The following is a 20,350-nucleotide window of genomic DNA, read 5'->3' as shown; positions in this document are numbered from 1 at the left end:
GTTTTTTGATCCTGTTTTGGATATGATCTTATGTTGAGAGTGGCTGTAACAGCAACAGACACATCATATGCCAAGCACCAAGAAAGAAGGGAGAGACTAGAACATTCCAGCTGCAGAGGCAGCAAAGTAATATCTTTTCATTTTTAAACAGCTGGGCACAAATATACCCACTGTTAGAGCATACATCTTACAAGTCTCTGTCTCCAGACACTTTACATCAGCTGCTGTGCAAGAAGGCAAACTCTTTATGGTATCACTCACTGAAGAACTCCCAGACGTTTGCACCAGCTTTGAAGCCATATCTTCTTGCAATATGACAGGAAATTTGCTTAAAGGGTTTGAATTAAATCTTGAACATTTATTGCATTCTTTACTACATCCCACATCTTGCTTGAATGAAAAAGGAATTATGTCAGTTGAATGGGAATAGAAATTCAACTTAATTTCTCTTTATAACCTCTGTCCTGTCTTTGGACACTAGATGTCAGTTCCCCTTTCTTAGTGAAAGACACTGAATATATCTCTCTGTTACCAAGGCAGGAGGCTTTGTTCCAGTAGTTTTGTGTGAATCAAAGAGCCCAAATATGAAATAGGAATAATTTTAAGCAAAGAACGGAATGATATATTTTAAAGGCAAAATAGTGTTGTTACTCAGATTGGAGAAGAGCATTCTGAAGGGGCAAAAAGTTGTCTGGACAATTTCGTGTAATAAAGTCAACAAAATATTAAGGAGTATTAAAAAAATATAGAATCATTTAGGTGTATAGAGTTTAAACTGGTCTGTTATCTTCTAGGTAATATAAAAATAGATTAAGAAGCATGAACAATAAAACCAATATCTGATAGATTTTGTTTATTAAAATACTATAAAATAGATTCTTCTCAGATTCTCTTGCAGTCAAAATGTGTTTATAGAAGTAAACTGCTCAGCAGAAAAATATCCCTGCAAATAATTTTTTTGCATCTGAAAAGCCTAAAACTAGTAAAAATTTTGCAGGCAAAAAAGTGATTTGGAATACAAAACAGTATAAATAATATTAAGATATTGCTAAGTAAAGGGCATTGAGGGATATGAAAGTCTGAAAGGTGAACTTAAGCTAGTGAAAACAGTAAAGAAATGTTGGACAGTCTGCAAAATCATTTCCTTTTACAGAAAAAAAATACCGTAACTGTGATTCTTCCATTGATTAATCCAAAATCAAAACTCAAAAGGAAATTGAATCCAAAACCTGATAAAGGCCTAGGAAGGCTTTAGATATAGTTTCCTACAAAGTAAAAAGACCTAGACAAGAAACTGTGAGCTGTATTAGTCATTAGCCATTGGGGGAATGTGCAAAGATTTATCATCAAAAAGCATCTTGTTACATCTGTCTTTGAAATTGTCAAAGGAAAGTTTCTCTAATACCAGAACATGACTCATAACATCGCTGTTAACTTGAATGGAACTGCAGTTGTTGTCTATTCAACACTGCCACTGTGAAATATTATTCTCAGCTAGAGAATTTTATCTACCTTCTACAAAAAAATTGTATTTATTCAATGTAATACTTCTGATACTTTTAGATAATTTCAAATGCAGTTTTTCTAAGTACAACGACTCAGTTTAGAATAAAGTGCTTAAAAGTGCACTATATATTTGAATTATCCTAGCAAATTTCATTTGGTTTCTTTGAAATAACCAAAGATGATACAATTTGGGAAAACATATCATGCTTATCCAGCCAAAATGTTACTTTTAAGACTAATCAAAGTATTCATGTGGTAAAAAGCTAGCTGAAATAAATAACCTGAGATGAACTACAGTTTAGAAATTCTTCAACCTCATATGTTTGCTCCAAGATGAAACTGACTCTTTTTCATGAGCAAAGTAAAAAATGTTAAATAAATGTGTCCTATTGTACAAACCAGACATTATGTCCAGACTACAGAGAGTTCTTTTAATTTGCCAAAATTGCCAGTTTGGCCAAATATCTTCTCCAAACCCACAGAAATATTAGGAAATACAGCTTAGATGTGGTTAACTTATGTAACTAGGAGCCATTAAGATGCCTTTTCCCTGCCTGTTGCCCGTTGTGAATAAGAGTCTCTCTTGAGATGTTCTGCAGTATAGTTTCTTTTCCAGAAGACTTTAGACTATACTTCATTAAATCTGAGACTCACCTTCAGACAGCTTTCTTAATCCCTCCTCAGAAAATATCTCTAAAGCTAGCTGCAGTACTCCTTCCACATTACTGGGATCTACCAAAGAGTCTTGGTGACAATGTAATAGTACTAAACTCATCATTTAGATCTTTTTTTAAATTCTTCCACACTCTTGCAAGGAATCAACGGTTAGCAAAAATCCAAAATTGTGCATGAAGTTTCTTGTGACTAGCAGTTTTGAGGTGATTGCCTGTGTAAATCCACCCGTGCTGACTTTTACCACCACTTCTGTGTATTATGTATAGTGGTGAGAAAATCTTAGTGTTCTGTATCTCCCTCCTCTTAATGGCCAAGACAGGAAGGACATGCAAGAGGTCTATATGCATAACAACTGTAGAAATGTTCCAGCAGAGATAGGGACCATGTGGACACAGCACAAGATGGTTGGCCTACACAAGCTGTTGCCTTCAGGAACTCCAGATCTGGACCAACAGGCTGCTTTTATAATTGTGTGTCATCAGTATTTAGCATTATGTCATATTTATCTTTTCATAACCTCTTGCTCCACTTTCTTATGAAACACCTTGTGTCCTCTCACCCTGCCACCTCTAATTCCTCTCCAGCTCCCAGCTGTCTCCCACCCAGGCTGTTAGTGTTCTTACACTGCGATCTAATGAATAGCTCTGCAGGTGACTGGCTTCAAAGCTCATAGTGTATGCCAAAAGGGTAGATACACTTCTCAGTCAAGCCAAGAAAGCAGCTGGCAAGGTCTGAGCTTTCCAAATAGCTTTGATCCAGCCCTTGCAGCTTCAGCTGTGGGTAAAGGTTCACTAATGTAAACCTGGCATAGCTGGGACAGAAGTTGTCTTTCCTAAGGCTGTTGGGAGAAGAGAACAGTATTCTTATGAGGAAAGGAAGATTATACAAAAGGGAGAGAAAGACTAGACAAGGGAAACATGTAAATAAGGTAGAGAGCCTGCATGACAGGAAACTATCAAAAGAAAAAGTGTAGAATCATAGAATAATTCAGGTTGGAAAAGACCTTTAAGATCATTGAGTCCAACTGTTAATCTAACACTACCAAGTCCACCACTAAACCATGGCCCTAACCACCACATCTACACATCTTTTAAATACCTGGAGGGATGGTGACTCAACCACTTCCTTGGGCAGGCTGTTCCAATTCTTGACAATCCCTTCCATGAAGAAATTTTTCCTAATATCCAATTTAAACCTCCCCTGGTGCATCTTGAGGCCATTTCCTCTTGTCCTGTCACTTGTCACTTGGGAGAAGAGACCAACACCCACCTCACTACAGCCTCCTTTCAGGTAGTTGTGGGGAGCGATAAGGTCTCCCCTCAGCCTCCTTTTCTCCAGGCTAAACAACCCCAGCTCCCTCAGCCGCTCCTCATAAGACTTGTGCTCCAGGCCCCTCACCTGCTTGGTTGCCCTTCTCTGGACACGCTCCAGCACCTCCATGTCTTTGCTGTAGTGAGGGGCCCAAAACTGAACCCAGGACTCAAGGTGCAGCCCCACCAGTGCCCAGTACAGGGGGACGATCACCTCCCTGCTCCTGCTGGCCACACTATTTCTGATACAGGCCAGGATGCCGTTGGCCTTCTTGGCCACCTGGGCACACTGCTGGCTCATATTCAGCCGGCTGTCAACCAGCATCCCCAGGTCTTTCTCTGCCGGGCAGCTTTCCAGCCACTCTTCCCCAAGCCTGTAGTGCTGCATGGGGTTGCCATGACCGAAGTGCAGGACCTGGCACTTGGCCTTGTTGAACCTCATACAACTGGCCTCAGCCCATCGGTCCAGCCTGTCCAGATCCCTCTGTAGAGCCTTCCTACCCTCAAGCAGATCAACACTCCCTCCCAACTTGGTGTCATCTGCAAACTTACTGAGGGTGCACTCGATCCCCTCATCCAGATCACTGATAAAGATATTAAAGAGAACTTGCCCCAAAACTGAGCCCCGGGGAACACCACTTGTGACCCGCTGCCAACTGGGCTTAACTCCATTCACCACAATTCTTTGGGCAAGGCCATCCAGCCAATTTTTTACCCAGCAAAGCATATGCCTGTCCAAGCCAGTAGCAGCCAGTTTCTCGAGGAGAATGCAGTAGGAAATGGTATCAAAGGCTTTACCAAAGTCTAGTTAGACAATATCCACAGCCTTTCCCTCATCCATTAAGCAGGCCACCTTGTCATAGAAGGAGATCAGGTTGGTCAAGCGGGACCTGCCTTTCATAAACTTATGCTGACTGGGCCTGAGCGCCTCGTTGTCCTGTACATGTCGTGTGATGGCACTCAAGATGATCTGCTCCATAACCTTCCCCAGCACCAAGGTCAGACTGACAGGCTTCTAGTTCCCCAGATACTCCTTCTAGTCCTTCTTGTAGATGGGCATCACATTTGCTAACCTCTAGTCAACTGGGACCTCCCTGGTCAGCCAGGACTGCTGATAAATAATGGAAAGTGGCTTGGTGAGCACTTCCACCAGCTCCCTCAGTACTCTTGGGTGGATTCCACCTGGCCCTGTAGACTTGTGTGCATCTAAGTGGTGTAGCAGTTTGCTAACCATTTCCCCTTGGATTACAGGGGCTTCATTCTGCTCCCCGTCCCTGTCTTCCAGCTCAGGGGGCTGGGTGCTCCAAGTACAATTGGTCTTACTATTAAAGACTGAGGCAAAGAAGGCCTTAAGTACCTCAGCCCTTTCTTCATCCTTTGCCACTATGTTTGGCCGGCATCCAATAAGGACAGAGATTCTCCTTAACTCGCCTTCTGTTGCTAATGTATTTATAGAAACAATTTAAATTGTCTTTTATGGCAGATGAAGTGTTACTTGGGCTTTGGCCCTTCTAATTTTCTCCCTGCATAACCACACAACATCCTTGTAGTCCTCCTGAGTTGCCTGCCCCTTCTTCCAAAGGTCATAAACTCTCTTCTTTTTTCCCCGAGTTTCAGCCAAAGGTCTCTGTTCAGGCAGGCTGGTCTTCTTCCCTGCTGTCTTGTCTTTTAGTACATGGTGAGGGCCTGCTCCTGTGCCTTTAAGATTTCCTTCTTGAAGAATGTGCAGCCTTCCTGGACTCCTTTGCCCTTCAGGACTGCCTCCCAAGTGACTCAAGTCAACCAAGCTCCTAAACAGAACAAAGTCTGCCCGCTGGAAGTCCAGGGTAGCAGCTCTGCGAAACCCCCTCCTTACTTCAGGAATCAAAACCTCTATCATTTCATAATTGCTGTGCCCAACATGGCCTCCAACTGTCACATCACCCACAAGTCCTCCTCTGTTCGCAAACAACAGGTCCAGTGGGGTGCCTTCCCTAGTTGGCTCCCTCACCAACTGTGTCAGGTAGTTATCCTCCACTCATGCCAGGAACCTCCCAGACTGTCTCCTCTCCACTGTATGGTACTTCCAGCGAACATCTGGTAAGTTGAAGTCCCCCACAAAAACAGGGGCTTGTGATTATGAGACTTCTCCCAGCTGTTACAGACTATTTTGTCTGCCTCTTCATCCTGGTTGGGTGGTCTATAACAGACTCGCACTATGATATCTGCCTTTAAAGTAAAAACTTGAAAAGACCAATGAAAAAGAAGAAGAAGAAGTAGATCTGCAAAAGAAAGTGTTCATAAACAATGATTTTGTGATTACCAATACTGGCAGATCTAAAAGCAATTTATCTGAGATATCTAGCTGAGCAATTACTGCAGGCAAATTCTTTGCAATTATGTGCTTGAATTTGACATCAAATTTGACTTGATTTTTTTAAAAACTGTTGGGTAAATTTAGGCAATGATTTATTTACTCATCAGTTCAGCTTCCATCAGAACTGACAGTACTGTAGTGTTCAGTAAATAATCACATGAATCTTTATCACAAGGACTCTCTTACTGTTAATAACATACAGGCCATGTGTGTACCTGAAAGGCAACTTCTCTAATATACGTAGTCCAAAGAGTCAATTGTATTTAAACATGGGTAGAATGATCAGCAAAGCTTGGTCTACAGTGTGCTGCAGTTTGAAGGGGTTTATCCAGCAGTTCTCAAGGGGAACTGATCAATCTGGCTGCTCACTCTTAGATACTTTGCCAGTCTATGATGGTAGTTCTGAAAGAAAAACAACAGAGATGTTTTTTAATAAGACTTGTGGTAGTGGAGGCAGAGAACTGTTGATAATAAGAGGGAAGAGTAGATGCAATTGAACAGAAGGACAAAGGGTAGTGGGCTGTTTCCAAATCTCAGGAGAGTAACACTGAACCTGTGTTTTGAGCTCTATCACTGTTTAACAAATGGCAAATAACAAGGTGACAACTTGCAAATGCCATCTCACACAGACAATATCTTTAATTTTAGTCTGGATGTTGTCCAAGTTTGAAAAAGAAGAAGACAAGGTATTTCAGAAGAACATCATCCTGCCTTGTGCATTTAGTATTCTGTAAGGGTTTTTTTCCTAATTATCTCTATTCTTGGTATGCTTTTGCACTTCAAGCCCCTTTGGCTATTGAATCTGCAAATAAACAAAGGCTTCTATCTGAAGCCAGAGGTTCCTGGATGCCTCGCAGAAGTGTTTTCATCCCAGCTGTCACACTATGCAGTTGCCAAAATCTGTTGTGACAAATCACAGCTCTGAAGGTAGATTAGCAGGCATTTATCATCTTTGTTTGTGACAAAGAAAATGCAAATGTAGCTTAGCTTATTGTTTGTTTCACTGAATCCTACTCTCCTAAGGTGCATCACTTAAATCTTTTTGGTTTCACCCTCCCCATAATTTCACAGAACAAACATGAATAGAGCTTTTACAGAAATAACATTGTAAAAGCATAGCTTTCAGTTTGGATGATTTTCTGGGGTCAGAAATTGGACCTTCTTTTGCTGAAAAGTGGGATTAGATCAGTTGCTTATTTCTGTATCATCATCCCCCCCCCCCAACTCTTGTTCTTTTTGAATCTAATATAATAATAATAATAATAATAATAATAATAATAATAATAAAAAAATGCATCAAAATGTTGGATAAGGAGCCACCCTTCTTTGTGAATAGATAGAAGAAACAGTATAACTTTTTTTTTTGAAGTAATAGAACTGAGCAAATATGACCTAACTCCCAAAACACAGGCCATATGCATGCTGAGTGGAAGCTGAACTATGTAGGAGATGGTTTTCACTAGACACTAAATGCAGCTGCAGGGCATAGGTACCAGACAGTGGATGACTCTGTGTGTATGAGTCTGTATATGAGCAAAAGCAGACAGAAAGAATTAGCCAAAACCTAAAAATGTAGCTAGAAAATGTTAAGAACATAATCCTGAAAAAAACGGAGTAAGAAGTAGGAGTAAAATAAGAATTTTGAGGCAGACTGTGTACATTCTCCATAACTAGGATGGTATCAAATAACATGTTCAGTCATCGATTTTTTCTCCAAACAGAAGTAACCCATAAGGCTCCAAAACTGACTCATCTTTTGCATCAAAAAGGATAACAATATGCTGATTAGTTGGTATTTCCTTCCAACTGAATTACACGTTTCTGAGAAAACACCAAAAAATATGCATTCTACTCTTGTTCTGCCTACTTCTGATGGGGCTTATTACAGAAGACAAAAAATAACTGAAAAAGATCATGACTGACAACTGTCATTTTTTGACTGACATTTATGCCATTCTTTCCACATATGGAGCAATATGTGCAGTAGAAAAAGGTTACTGCTGTTTATTAAGCGTTTTTCTTACATATATTCCTACATATTTATTTAAAAAGACAAGGCTGAAGGAATGCATCCTGTTGTTTTAGGTGCAGAGAATGATCCTTATAGAGTGAGTTTATTTTATGGTGTTGAGCCAAGCTCAACAAAGTTTTGCCTCCTGCTAGTATTAGACCATGCCTCATTACAGAATCTGTTGTTCTGGAGATAGTTACCACCCAGAGATTTAGACCAGTGTTTTTTCAATCTTTTAAAAAAATGTTCAGACTCTACACAATTTTCCAGTGGAGGTATAAAAACCCTGTATAGTTAATTTGCATTTCGTAGATACTTTTTGTGACCCTTTAAAAGTAATGCATGGACTCTTCTCCATGATCTGTGGATAGAAAGTTTATGTCCACTGCTGTGGCTATGATGACTGAAGAAATGTCATACATGAATAAGAGATAAGATGTAAAACTTCAGTTTGCTTGAATCATTTGTATTTAAGAAAGTTAAAATCTTGCCCATTTTTCAGAATAAACATTCTTCTCAAGTCAGCACATTTTTTACCAGCTTTTCATCTGCATGTGCAGACATGTGAAAAGAAGAATGTAGTTCCATGTATCAAATTTTTTTCTACAAATGAGAATGAGCCATATAATTTATAAACACAATAAGAGCAAATAGCCCGCTGTATCAAAACAGTTAATTGCCAGAGGCAGACTTAATACTGTATTCTGTGGGAAAATAGTGTTTGCATTTCCCATAAAACAAAAGATGACGTCTTCCTAATTCAAAATCAGTGGCAACTCTGCCTTTGATTTTATTTGGAATTCCCTCCTGTGCATGCCACCATCCATTTCACACAATGTTGGTGGGATACTGAAGAGGCAGTCTGCTTTCAAACTTGTAATATAAAAATATTGAGAATCAAATTCTGTTCCCTCCATGTAAATATGGAAGGGGTCACCTGGAGCCACTAAATTATTAAGGGCTAATACGAATGTAAGTGAAAGTGGGATCTAGCCTAGGATTTTTTTTACTATAGAAAGTGCATTCTTCCTTGGAGCTGTTGGGTAATATGGGGGGGTGGTATGAACATTTGATGAATTAATTCATAATGTGCAATAGCTGCTAAAGTATGTGAAAGATCCTCACAAGTGAAAGAAGGAAGAAGTCAGAGTTGTTCTGATCTTCTCTTGCACAAGTCTCTGAGAGGTAGTTTATGCTTCTGCAAGCAATGTTCAGTATACCACATACCACATTAGTTCTATAATAGTAAATGGCTGTGGTACCAAGCACACATTACAATTTCTGCAAGAGCCAAACAGAAATTTCTTTGCTCCTTAAAAATGTTCTCTAGGTCCACACAGTTTTCAAGGAGTTTCCTTGTTGTTTGGTGTGATAACAGCTGTAGTTCTTCTGCTCTCCCTTTCTCCTGTCACTTGCTCTGCATTTGGGAGGAAGTTTTAGGGAGTGAAGGCATGGCTACTGCCACCCTAAGACTGTCCAGCATAAGAGCAAAAGAACAGTCTTCTGCAGCAGCATGCTTCCTCACCATCTCCCTCTTCTCTCCTCCAATTCAGCTGTTGATTAGCCTCCCTAAGATTTTCATAATAGTTTTTTACTCATTGTAATAGCTTTGTGACATAGGAAGAGCCTTTTAGGTACAGGTATCCTAAAAACTTCTAGCAGTATTGCTCTACATTTACATGAGGCCCGAAGGAAGAATTTAACCAGCTGAGAAGTAAGTTTTCCATTCACATGTTGAAGGTACGAAGAAGCACACAACACATTTTACTACACAGTTGCTATGAAACAGAGACCTACAACTCTACATAGCAGCTGTTGTCTGTATGGTGAAAATACATCCTTTATTTCTCCTTTAGACAGTAGACAAGCTATTTTCACTGTTTAATCAATATGAACGTAGTAACCGGACTTTTAAGCTTTTCTTAGCCTGTTCATGTACTCACTATAAGTGTCAAATGAATCACATCAGATGAAACAGAAAAACTGGGTTTTTTCAAAGCTGGTTATTTTTTTTCTGTTTATTTACATATCCTAAATAAACCTTTTGGTTTGCTGGCTCCAAAATTCCTCTTACACATCTAAAAGGTCTATTTGTTAGAAAACTTGCCCTATTAAGTTGGTCAGTACAGACAATGTTTCTTCTGTAGCCTTGGAGGACCTTTAGAACATAGCATATGAGTCAACCCACCTGCATCAGTTTTAAACACTAAAGCAGCATCAACATCCCATCCTCCATGGTACAGTTGGTTCATGCTGACAGGTAAGAGATACGTTTTTGTGCTGCCTTTGGTCAGGATCTCTGTGCATTTTATGACATTAAGAGAGGGTATGTTCTTTGCACTTGAAGCATCCACCCATTTCCTAAGCCATCATCCCACAAACATTTGTATGACCTACAGATGCATGACTTCCTCCACCAACTGGAAACTCTCCACAAGCCCCACTTCATCAGAATTCTAGCCTAGGAAATTTAAGGGAGATTTAAAGAAGATTATATGTTGAATCTTGAATTTCATAAGCATAAGAACTGTATTTACCTGAAATGAGCCCTTTATAGAGAATGTTTTCAAGCACTTTGCAACAGGAAAACTATTAAGGTGTTCAACGTGATTTATTATTAATTGTGCTATATAGCACAGACAGTTTCAGGCTATATTTACTACCATAATATCTGCATTATAAAATAGAGAGAAGATTCTGTACTTCATGGAGAAACATATAAAATGAAGAAAATTCTAAATTTAGAAGAACAGATTGGGTAATAGAACAGGAAAATTACCAAATATATATTTACTTACCACTCTCTATAATCTTCTTAATGAGCAGAAGAAAATCAGAGAAAAAAGCTCTGTCTTACCAAAAATTTTTCTCTTTATGTAGGGTGTTATTGCATGAATGATACTATCCTACATGCCATGAGCAATCTATTAATCTAGGTCTTCTTGAAAGTGGGCACATATAACTCCTCATGAGCATTTCCCAGCTTAGGCAGGAAAGAGGAAGACCTTGTTTCTTGTTCTGTTAGTGAATTTTCAACATTAGAAGAACTCTAATTAGATCCATGAGTACTGTATTTGGGCAATATTGTAGGATTGCAACTCAAAGCTGTGCCTGAGCCCTGAAGGTAAGAAATCATAGCTGTAATCTGCTTATACTTTGGGAACTGGAGAGACCCAAGTCCATAGCACCACTGAGGCAGCAGGGCTTCCCTATCACAGTAAAATGAGCTGTGATTCCGCCCTTGCCCATGTCCCTTCCAGCATTCCTCACCCTGGGCTTCCAGGATAACCTCCAAAGACAACGTTTCCATTGCCTGTGACAGGTCAGGTCACTAATAAAGGCTTTTAGTGTTTTCACTCATGAGAAGAAATGAGATACAGCCCTTCTTAGCTGTATGTCTAACAAATCATGGAGGTATAAACCTTTGCAGAACTGGCAGATAGTGTAAGAGCTAGCAGGCTCAACTACAGGAAACATTCATTGTAAAGCTAAGAGTTGACCAGCAGTACTTCATGAAGAGCTGTCTAGAAGGAAGTGACAAAACAGCAGACCCATAAACAAGTATAACAGCTGAGCCCAGTATTTCATTGCTGCACCTGAAGACGTAAAATATACCGTATTGCTATGGCACTGAATTTTCTTAGGATTGAAATACCATTTCTGTATTCATGTTTTCCTTTTTAATATTTTTTTTAATATGTTTCAAGCTTCCTTCTTTTTGTTCCCAGTTTGGCAGCTCCCAGATGACAGCATAAATATGCATTTATCTTTAAAATTCAGTTTAAAATTCAAAACATGCAAGATACTGCTTTAAAGTATGTAATCTGGTATGGAAGAATATGTCTTCAAGCTTCACAGGTATTTTCTTCAGCAGGAAAAATAAAATCCACAAGGACTTGTCCTGTTGTAGAACATTTGACAGCTTGCATTGGTAGTGAAGAGATAAAGACAGTAAAAGATGATCCAGAAGCTGGTACTGAAAATGATAGATAATTTGAGTCACTTTAATTTTTGTAAAACCAAGTTGAACTCTTTTTTTTGTCCAACTAACCTTCAGACAGTGTTTATTTTTACCATGTGAAAAACTGAATATTATATGAATGCACAGGCTTTTCATAAAAAACTTAAGTAAAAAGCCAGCATGGGCTTAGCAAATCATGTAGTGCAACTGAATAGAACATCTTTTTAAATATGTGTAAAATAAAACATATTAGTAACATAGTTGGCAATGAGTCACTTCTTGAATACCTAAAGCATGGGAGGTAAGACTTAGAGAAATATCTATTATTCTTCAGGAAAATGACTAATATTTTCAGTTAAAAGCAATGACACTTGTCAGTAGACTGCCGTGATTTCAGGATATTTGTAATGGTGAAAGTCAACGCTTTGTGATGGTTTCTGTTCCAGTGGCTGGCACACTGACCATCCCCTTGAAACACTGAATGCAACAAATTGTACATGGAGTTTTCAATGAAATATTTGACAAAAATTGTGTCTAAACTGGTGAAAGTTTCCTCAAGAGTTCCCCAATACATGGTGCAATTTGAGAAAAAACGGTCTTGCTGGAAAAGCTGCTTGTAGTTTGGGTTTTCAATGACTGCAGCTATGGGCCTGTTCAAACTTCAACTAGCTGTTACTCTCGCTTTAATCCATGATCTGTATCTCCTTTTAGGATTGGTGGAGCTGTGCCAACAGTCTTCTCCTATTTTTCGGAAGTGCTTGCTCGGGAGAAACGAGGTGAACACCTGAGTTGGCTCTGTATGTTTTGGATGATTGGCGGCATCTACGCTTCTGCAATGGCTTGGGCAATAATTCCTCATTATGGTAAGAAAAACATCTCCTTGTCATTTGTAGTTCTTCTAGTATGAAAGTATAGTTTAAATTGGGGACTTCTGTCTGTTCTCAAAATACAGACCCTGCTATTAACAAAAAAAATTATTCCTTTTGGTGGAGAATAGGTTGTACCCTAAATAAAAAGCAACATATTAAAAGGTGCAAAAATTAGCCAATTCCCATGTTTAGTTAGATCCTTTAGATTAGTGAAAACCTGGACACATAAAAATATAATTGGAGTTATTGTTGAATCTGGAGAAAATAGGTGATATATAGACTTACATCAGAGAAAATAAATTTACAATTGCTGAATGTCAAATTTGTGCTTGTTTTGTTTATTCAATACAGAGATAAAATGTCAATTATGCATTCTTGAGAAAGAAGAGTAAGGACTATATTAATGTTTGCAGCACTAGTTCTGAATATAAAGCTGTGCTGAATGTTTCATTCTTAGTAGATCTTTTTAGTGGTGTAGAGATAAAGAAATTGAACAGAGTGCACTTAAATGCTGTAGGGGTGAATGAGGGCAAATAAGACAGAAAGCTTGCAACAGCTGAGGTTATAGACACACGCAATATAAGCCACTTTGTGAAAGAGCTTTTTACTGCCCTGACATGGTTAAACATTATGTGGAGCTACAGATTCAATTCTTAGTCTCTTGGGCTTGCCTTTTAGAATAGTTAAGTAAGTGCTCACAGGTCTCCAGGGTTGCTGAGACTGCTCAGAGGTTCTTAAATATCAGCCTCTGCAAGCACTTCTCCCTGGCACTCCTCAAGACAAGTAAAGCAGTGTTGTGAGTTAGCTGGCATCCAAAGCAGCTTTCTTTAGCCAAGCAATGAGGTTTATCGCAGTCGGATAGTGAAAGAGAGGACAACTTCATAAAGTTTGCCCAAAGCAATTGGAATATTTGGCAGCCAGTAATGTCCAGAAATAAATTATAATCATGCAGACTAATCAAATATCTAGACTGTTGCATGAAATTAATTTTAGAGTCTGGTAATGCAACCTGAATCTATGTCTTCAACCTTGCATTTTGGCTTTGAATTGCTGGAATCAAAGAGGAATTTTTGCTGACAAGACATAATGTGGACAATTTTTTTTTTTCCAATTAGTAAATTGCTCTGGATGCCAAGCACTTTTTGCTTTCCTATGGGTTTTTATTGTCTTTATCTTTCAGTAGAAAATGCAAACATTATGACAGACTGATTTATATAGGTTGTCTAATTTCATTGTAGATTTTATAAATAACTCAATAACCTTTACGGAGGTGCTTTTAAAATGTCACATGGCAGTATATCTCAATGAATAATAATACACTTCCTTATACCAAAGCAGTGGCACTAGAGGGAAAAGAATATCAGCAACAGAAAGCTATGCCACACTGATTTTTTTTGTGTGTCCTTCTGCAAAAATGTTTATGAAATCACTTAGGACAAAAGAACGAAAAAAAACCCAATTTTAAAAACAGTACTCTTCAGTGTTAGCCATATAAATCACTCCCGTTGCAGTATATTAAGGAAAGTTGTAATAGCCAAAAGGAGGGCTAAAAGGCAAGCTATAAACAACAGAAACAATCCTTTCTCACAGGAAAAGAAGTGAGTTTACACATCATTTTGGCAAAATTAAACAGAATGTATTTATGGGTTTTGATGAGATCTTAAAATTGTCTTCACTTTAAATCAGACTTTTTTTGTTACCTTGTGGAGTTTAAAACCCCTGTCTTAGTTCCTAGTACAAATGTGGAATCACCCCAGCTCAGGACCAGGGGCAAACTGCTTCATTGTCGTGATGCTGTGCTAAGCTTTCAGGCATTGCCATGGGCTCCCAGGACAAACCCTGCGCTGGAGGGCACGGTCACAGATTGCTGTACCCTCTTGGAAACACTCTAGGTCAGGCAAATACCAGTGCAGGGCCTCTGCACCATTTGTATCACGTGTGTTCATGAGGAGGCTCTTGCAGTGGTATTTTCTCTTTTACAATTTCTACATGGATTCCATGGAATTATTTTGCCAGAATTAAGGAAATATACAGATTTTTCTCACTTTCAGTCCTTCTCATCATTCACATCTCCACTGACCAAAAAGCAAAACATAATTAGAAACAAAGCACTCCACCCACTTCTAAGCCTTATTTATGTAGTGCATAGGGATTTCTGAGCTCTCTGTTTCTCACATAAGGAGTAAATAGAGTTGATTTTCCCACCTGAACTCAGAAGTTACTCAACAGCAGTGGATGAAGTTGCATCTGTTGAAAAGCAATAAACTGCCATTGAGCATAAGTGGAATTATTCTTACATGAATAGAAAAATACCAGGCCAACAGAGTACTATAATTTCATAGATTTTTTTTCCTCCTTCTTTCACAAATTTATTCCTTTCATTTATATTGCCTCTTATATAAGCCACTTTAAAAAGTCCTAGATTCACAGCTGATATACATTATCTAGCCCAAGGCAGCCAGTGAAGCTATCTATACAAGTTTACCAGTTGAACATTTAGCTTTTCCTCTGAGAAAATAAAGATTACATTCTCTATATGTAACAGTTTATCTCTGCTTCTGTTGAAGCAGCACAGGAGTGTCTGAAACCTGAGTAATGCTCTGAAACACAAAATAAAGGGAAGCTAACAGTTGCCTTGGCATCAGTGTGTTGTTAAGAGAGGAATCAGCATGATTTTGTGCTGCAGTGACCACATACAGAAAGGCTAATATCATCTGGAAGACAAGCATCTCTGTCTTAGGGTTTCTTGAATTCTATAGCTGTTGGCTTTTGTTTAAAAATTGAAAATGGATGTAGATTTGTTCAGCATCTCTGAAAGAGGAGTTCAGGTGATGGAGAAGCTACTAGAAGAAACATCTGCAGAGCAATGCTTCTAATTGCTGCCGATTAACAAAGTCCCAGATTAGGCAGCTCCAAAGAAACTGCTTTATGAACGACTTAGATGAGGCTGGATAGGAAAGATAATTACCATTTTATAAATCATTTTGCAAGTGCAACTTTAAATTTAGCATCATGTTTCAAGGTAGATTAGTTCAAAGACTGTCAAATGCATCAAATGTGTATTACAATGCTCTTTAAAATATTCATTTTCAAATAACAAAAAAACTTAGGAGTGAGAAATTACATTTTGGTTTAAAACCCAGATAGTGATATATTACCATCTTGTTATACCAAGTTTATGTATTAGTTTGAGGATAGGAATCAAAAAGAATTATGCAAGTTGTTCTAGCCATTTTAACCCTATAATTTAAAAAAAGAAAGTTATAAAATTATCAGTTTTAAAAAAAAAAAATGTTGCCTGCCATACACATGTGTTATTTGAAGAATCAGTCTCAATTTTTATTGTAGCATATCTCCAAACTAAAAATCAGGGGAAGCTGGTTAAGGATTTCAGTGTACTTAACGTATCAGTTTGGGCATTCTGTGTGGTTTTATGTTTTGCATATATGATGTACACAAGCCTTTTCTGGCTTCATAAACTACATAAAGACCTTCTGAAATTTGAAACATTCCCTCGAGTATTTTGCTTAGTGACAAACAAATATTGACCTCACTGATTTGTAAATCTTACTCCTGAACAAGAAGGGGTACACATGGCCAAAAAGAAATCAGACTGTAAGGCAGGAAACAGGATGATGCAGCTGTCTGGGCTGCTACAGCATAGACTGCACTCGAAATCTGAAGCTTTCCTCACACTCTAACCCCCCACTTCTGATATTTACCAGGGGACAGAGGAGACAACAATGTCAAATAGCTTTATTGAACAAATCTCCATGGCATGATCAGAGGGAGAAATATTACTTCCATATATATCCATCAAATTCAAATTAAATTAGGCTAGATTAGTCACTAAAAGACTACAAAATTACAGAATCAAGGAAATAGGAAACATACTACTTTCTAACACACTCAATGCATAAAGCAGAGTTAAGTCTTTAGTCTAAACATTTTATTCAGAGCAGTATAATCACATTGCATAACAGATATTTGTCTAAACTATTCATTTTTCATCAGTAGTGTCTTTTTTCCTCTTAACAGAGGACCAGTTACTTGTGTTCATAAGAAAGGTACTTAGCACCATTCAGGGAACACAAATTTGGAGGAGAAAGAAGCGGAATAAGAAATCTAAGGAAAAGCATTCAGTTTCAGAATTGAACATTTCTTGCCTAGCTGTAATTTGTCTCTCTAGGTGTAAGTGCAAAGTACTAACTTGTTTGACGTTCTAGCGAATTTTTCCATTGCATCTGCAAACAGCTGGTATTTTGTCCTGTGACTGAAAGAGGACAAGTTACAAATGATAATTCTACTCCAGTCTTCAGAATTTTACTAAAGTAAAGAAAGCCCTTTTTTCTGATTTTTTTTTTTTTTTTTTTAAAGAATAACTTTTTTACAGTAACTTAGAACTTAAAAATCCAGGCATGGAAGTGTCCAAACAATGGACCCATACTTGACTTGCAAAACATAGTATTTAAAAGATTACTGGTTACTTCTATTTTTAAAATGTATAATTATGTCTGCTACTGGAAATTTTGTATTCTTTTCCTCGTTTGTAAAATATATTTGCTCCTACTTTTCTCTGAAGATCTTCGCCTTTTACTTTCTCCTGCCACTATTCTTGAATGAGTTTAAATGACAGAAACTGGGGCTTAGTTTAGATAGGAAAGAAGTTAAGCTTTAAATACAGATGTAATAAATTACTAACATAAGCTGCCAAATGCAGTTACTGGAGGTTTTTAAGGGCACATCAAACCACAGCCTGTCCTCAATAGTTTAGGACCACGCTAAATTCACCAAACCTACTACTGGAGACCCGTTGCCCATTCTCAATTCTACTTTCTGTAAGTAGATAAGTCTTTCCATAGGCACAGGAGTCCATAAATGGCTTCTATTTCTACCCAAGTGTAATTGTGATTAGAGTGGACCAATCGGGTTTTCTTTTGAGTCAGTGACTTGCAAAGTGGCCTGAAAAACATTTCTCAGTTTGAGCAGAAGATTGTTGTGGTGAAGCAGATCGATTCGCCTGAAGAAATTAACTTTATTGGCAATCAAAAAGATCTTTTTATCACCTTTTTGGTAGGTGGCTCAAGAGTAATTTCTGTAGTATTTTCTATTGTCATGTTTGCTTTGTTCTTGTGTCGTCCAGTTGGAGATAAAAAAGGTAAACATAACTTCAAAACTGCAATAAAATCCCCTTCTGTATGAAGCCATCATGAACTATACTGTAGTAAAATAGGCAAGGAGGTAAGCAGAGCTGCATGTAGCAGCTATGCAGATAAGGAGATGGAGAGCTACTGGCTCACTTTGCAACTCAGAGCATGTACAGCACCACGCGGTGTTAATGGAGGAGTTAATCTCTCCGCCTGCAGCAGACTAAACTGAGAACATGATGGACTAAAACTGTTCAGTAGCAATGAAGGCAGAAAAACTTCTAACTCTCGTATTCTATCTTTTTTTGATGGTCTAAAGGGTTTCTCAGTGGCACATGGCAGCAGCAGTATTGGGATAAAAAATCCTATGCCAATGCTATGTATTAACAGTGGGATTATAGGGCATGGCAAGTACTTGATTAGCAATAAAAGCAGAAGGATCTTAGGAACCATCTATCTTCCAGCACTTCTGATGAGCAGAACTGGATCCATCTGAGTGGTGGGAGCTGCAAGTGTGGATGTACAAAGATTTCAGTCTTGCCTGCTGGTCGCCTCCCGTTACAAGGAGACAGGGGTTTATTGAATTAGCAAAGTGGAGTCAAAAGGTTGCACTCTTCTGTGGTCATGATTATTCCAAAATGAATGCCATGAAACAATTATTCCCCAGTACATAAATGTTACATGGTATATGTTTTGGACAATATAAGAAAGAAGTGGAGTTTTTTCTGTTTGTCAGCATTTATTTTTGTAGAAATTGAAAGGTTAATGAATGGCTTTGTCAGTAAGATGTAAGGTTAGAAACCAGGGGTTTTTTGCTAGCAGCTTGTATAAGCTACATTTTTTTCAACAGTAACCCATGAACTTGGGTATCTCAAAGTCTAGGTCTAGTTTGTACCCAGATGAGTATAGAAAATTCTTGACTACTTTGAAAAATTAGGGGTTTAACCTCATTATTAGTTGTTTGGTAAAAACCCCGTGATTACTTTCTTGAGATTGCACAGGTTAATATCTGTACGGCATCTTTAGACACAATTTGGCTGCACAAATCTATAAATTTCAAAGTGTCAAAGTTGATGGTGATGCTGTAAGTAAGTGTCTGTTACTTTTATAGGTATCGCTGCATTTCAAATACTTCTTATAGTGATTTTAAATTCTGGAATGTGTGTTAGAGGTGGGTCTGAACACTGGAGGAACAGCTTGATTTCACTCATGGCTATTTCATCAGCTGCTCCCAGTGTTTCCTCAGCAGTGAGGTTCTCAGCAGCTTATAAATGTATTATAAATCATGGTTTTATCTTAGGGAAAGGGTCACCAAGTTCCTTCTTCCACCCTTCCTTTGCTGTAGTCCCCAGAGGGGAATTTGGCTATCTCTGATGCAGTGCACCTATCCAATCAAAAGACTGGGATGCACTTACATGATTTATAATAAAAAGAGCCACACTTGACTGATTTCACATTGCTGCATCACTGCGGTGACTGTGCCCAAACAACCAGGGAAAGAAATTATACTTAGTAGTCATATCTAGAGAGATGATTTACTGCAGTTCCTTGTACATCAATACCGGATTAATGTGAGTTGGAAATAGGAAAAACACTTATGTTATGGCTGTTTGATTTCCTTGGTCAGAGTTGCAACATGCTGAAATAGAATACCATCAATTGTTTAGACATCCAAGAGGTGCATCAGTGATGTCTTCTTTAATCTTGCAGAAAGCAAATAAGAGAAAAGCATGATTAGCTTCAAAGGGAAAAGGGATAAATGGCTTACTGATGATAAGACAAAAAGTAATGAGCTGAAATTTCTGTAAAGGGGAGGTAATATAGATAATGAAAAATACTTTCTAATGGTGTGTTAGTTAAGCTTCTGAATAAAACTGCTATGGAAGTAGTGAATTCTCAGTCACTGTAAGTCTTTAAGAACATATTTTGAGAATATTGTAGGCGCCATTGTTGATTCTGATTTGGAGCAAGTGGATACACTGGGTACCCCCTCAAGGTCCCATCCACCCCTGTCCTCAGGGAACTATTAAACAGATCCTGTTGCTCCAGAGGGTGCTGGGGTAGGCCAGAAAAGAGCAAATGAAGAAAACCAAGACAAAAGGAGAAAAGAACTTCAGAAATTAGAAGGAAAAAAAAAAAAAAAGAAAAAGGAGCTGCATTGGACATTCACGGCACATGTAGAAAAATGCCTGCCTATCAATCTGTTGTAGCTGGTAGCTCCAAAGGGGCCTTAGAGCAGAGAAAGTTTCTCTGCTGAATAACCTTGTAGTGGTAGAAAGAGAAATGAAAAAGTCAATCCTTATCTAATCTTGAAAATTCTGGACTCTCTATTTAAAAAACATTATTTTTCTTATTTTTCTCAAACCTTTCCCTAACACTCTGACTTTTCATGGTGGTTCAGAACAAATCCAAGCCATAGCAGCAGCTGTTTTGGAAAAATCTGAGCCTAAGGCTCCATTTTCTATTACACAGTAGCTTCTGTTGTCTTCAGAAGATCTTGAATTTATTAGTCGTC

At 38.3% G+C, this 20,350-nt stretch overlaps 1 protein-coding gene across 1 annotated transcript in view; it reads left to right on the top strand.

Moving 5' to 3' along the window:
- SV2C (synaptic vesicle glycoprotein 2C) overlaps positions 1-20,350 on the top strand; it is an 86,476-nt gene that overhangs the window by 24,775 nt on the left and 41,351 nt on the right. The window contains exon 3 of the mRNA XM_075019944.1: positions 12,531-12,682. Coding sequence (XP_074876045.1) covers positions 12,531-12,682 — 152 coding nt within the window. The remainder of the gene's footprint in view (positions 1-12,530; positions 12,683-20,350) is intronic.

This window comes from Buteo buteo, chromosome Z, assembly GCF_964188355.1.
Source record: "Buteo buteo chromosome Z, bButBut1.hap1.1, whole genome shotgun sequence".
In the NCBI taxonomy this organism is placed as follows: domain Eukaryota; kingdom Metazoa; phylum Chordata; class Aves; order Accipitriformes; family Accipitridae; genus Buteo; species Buteo buteo.
This window is presented reverse-complemented; position numbering and strand designations above follow the sequence as displayed.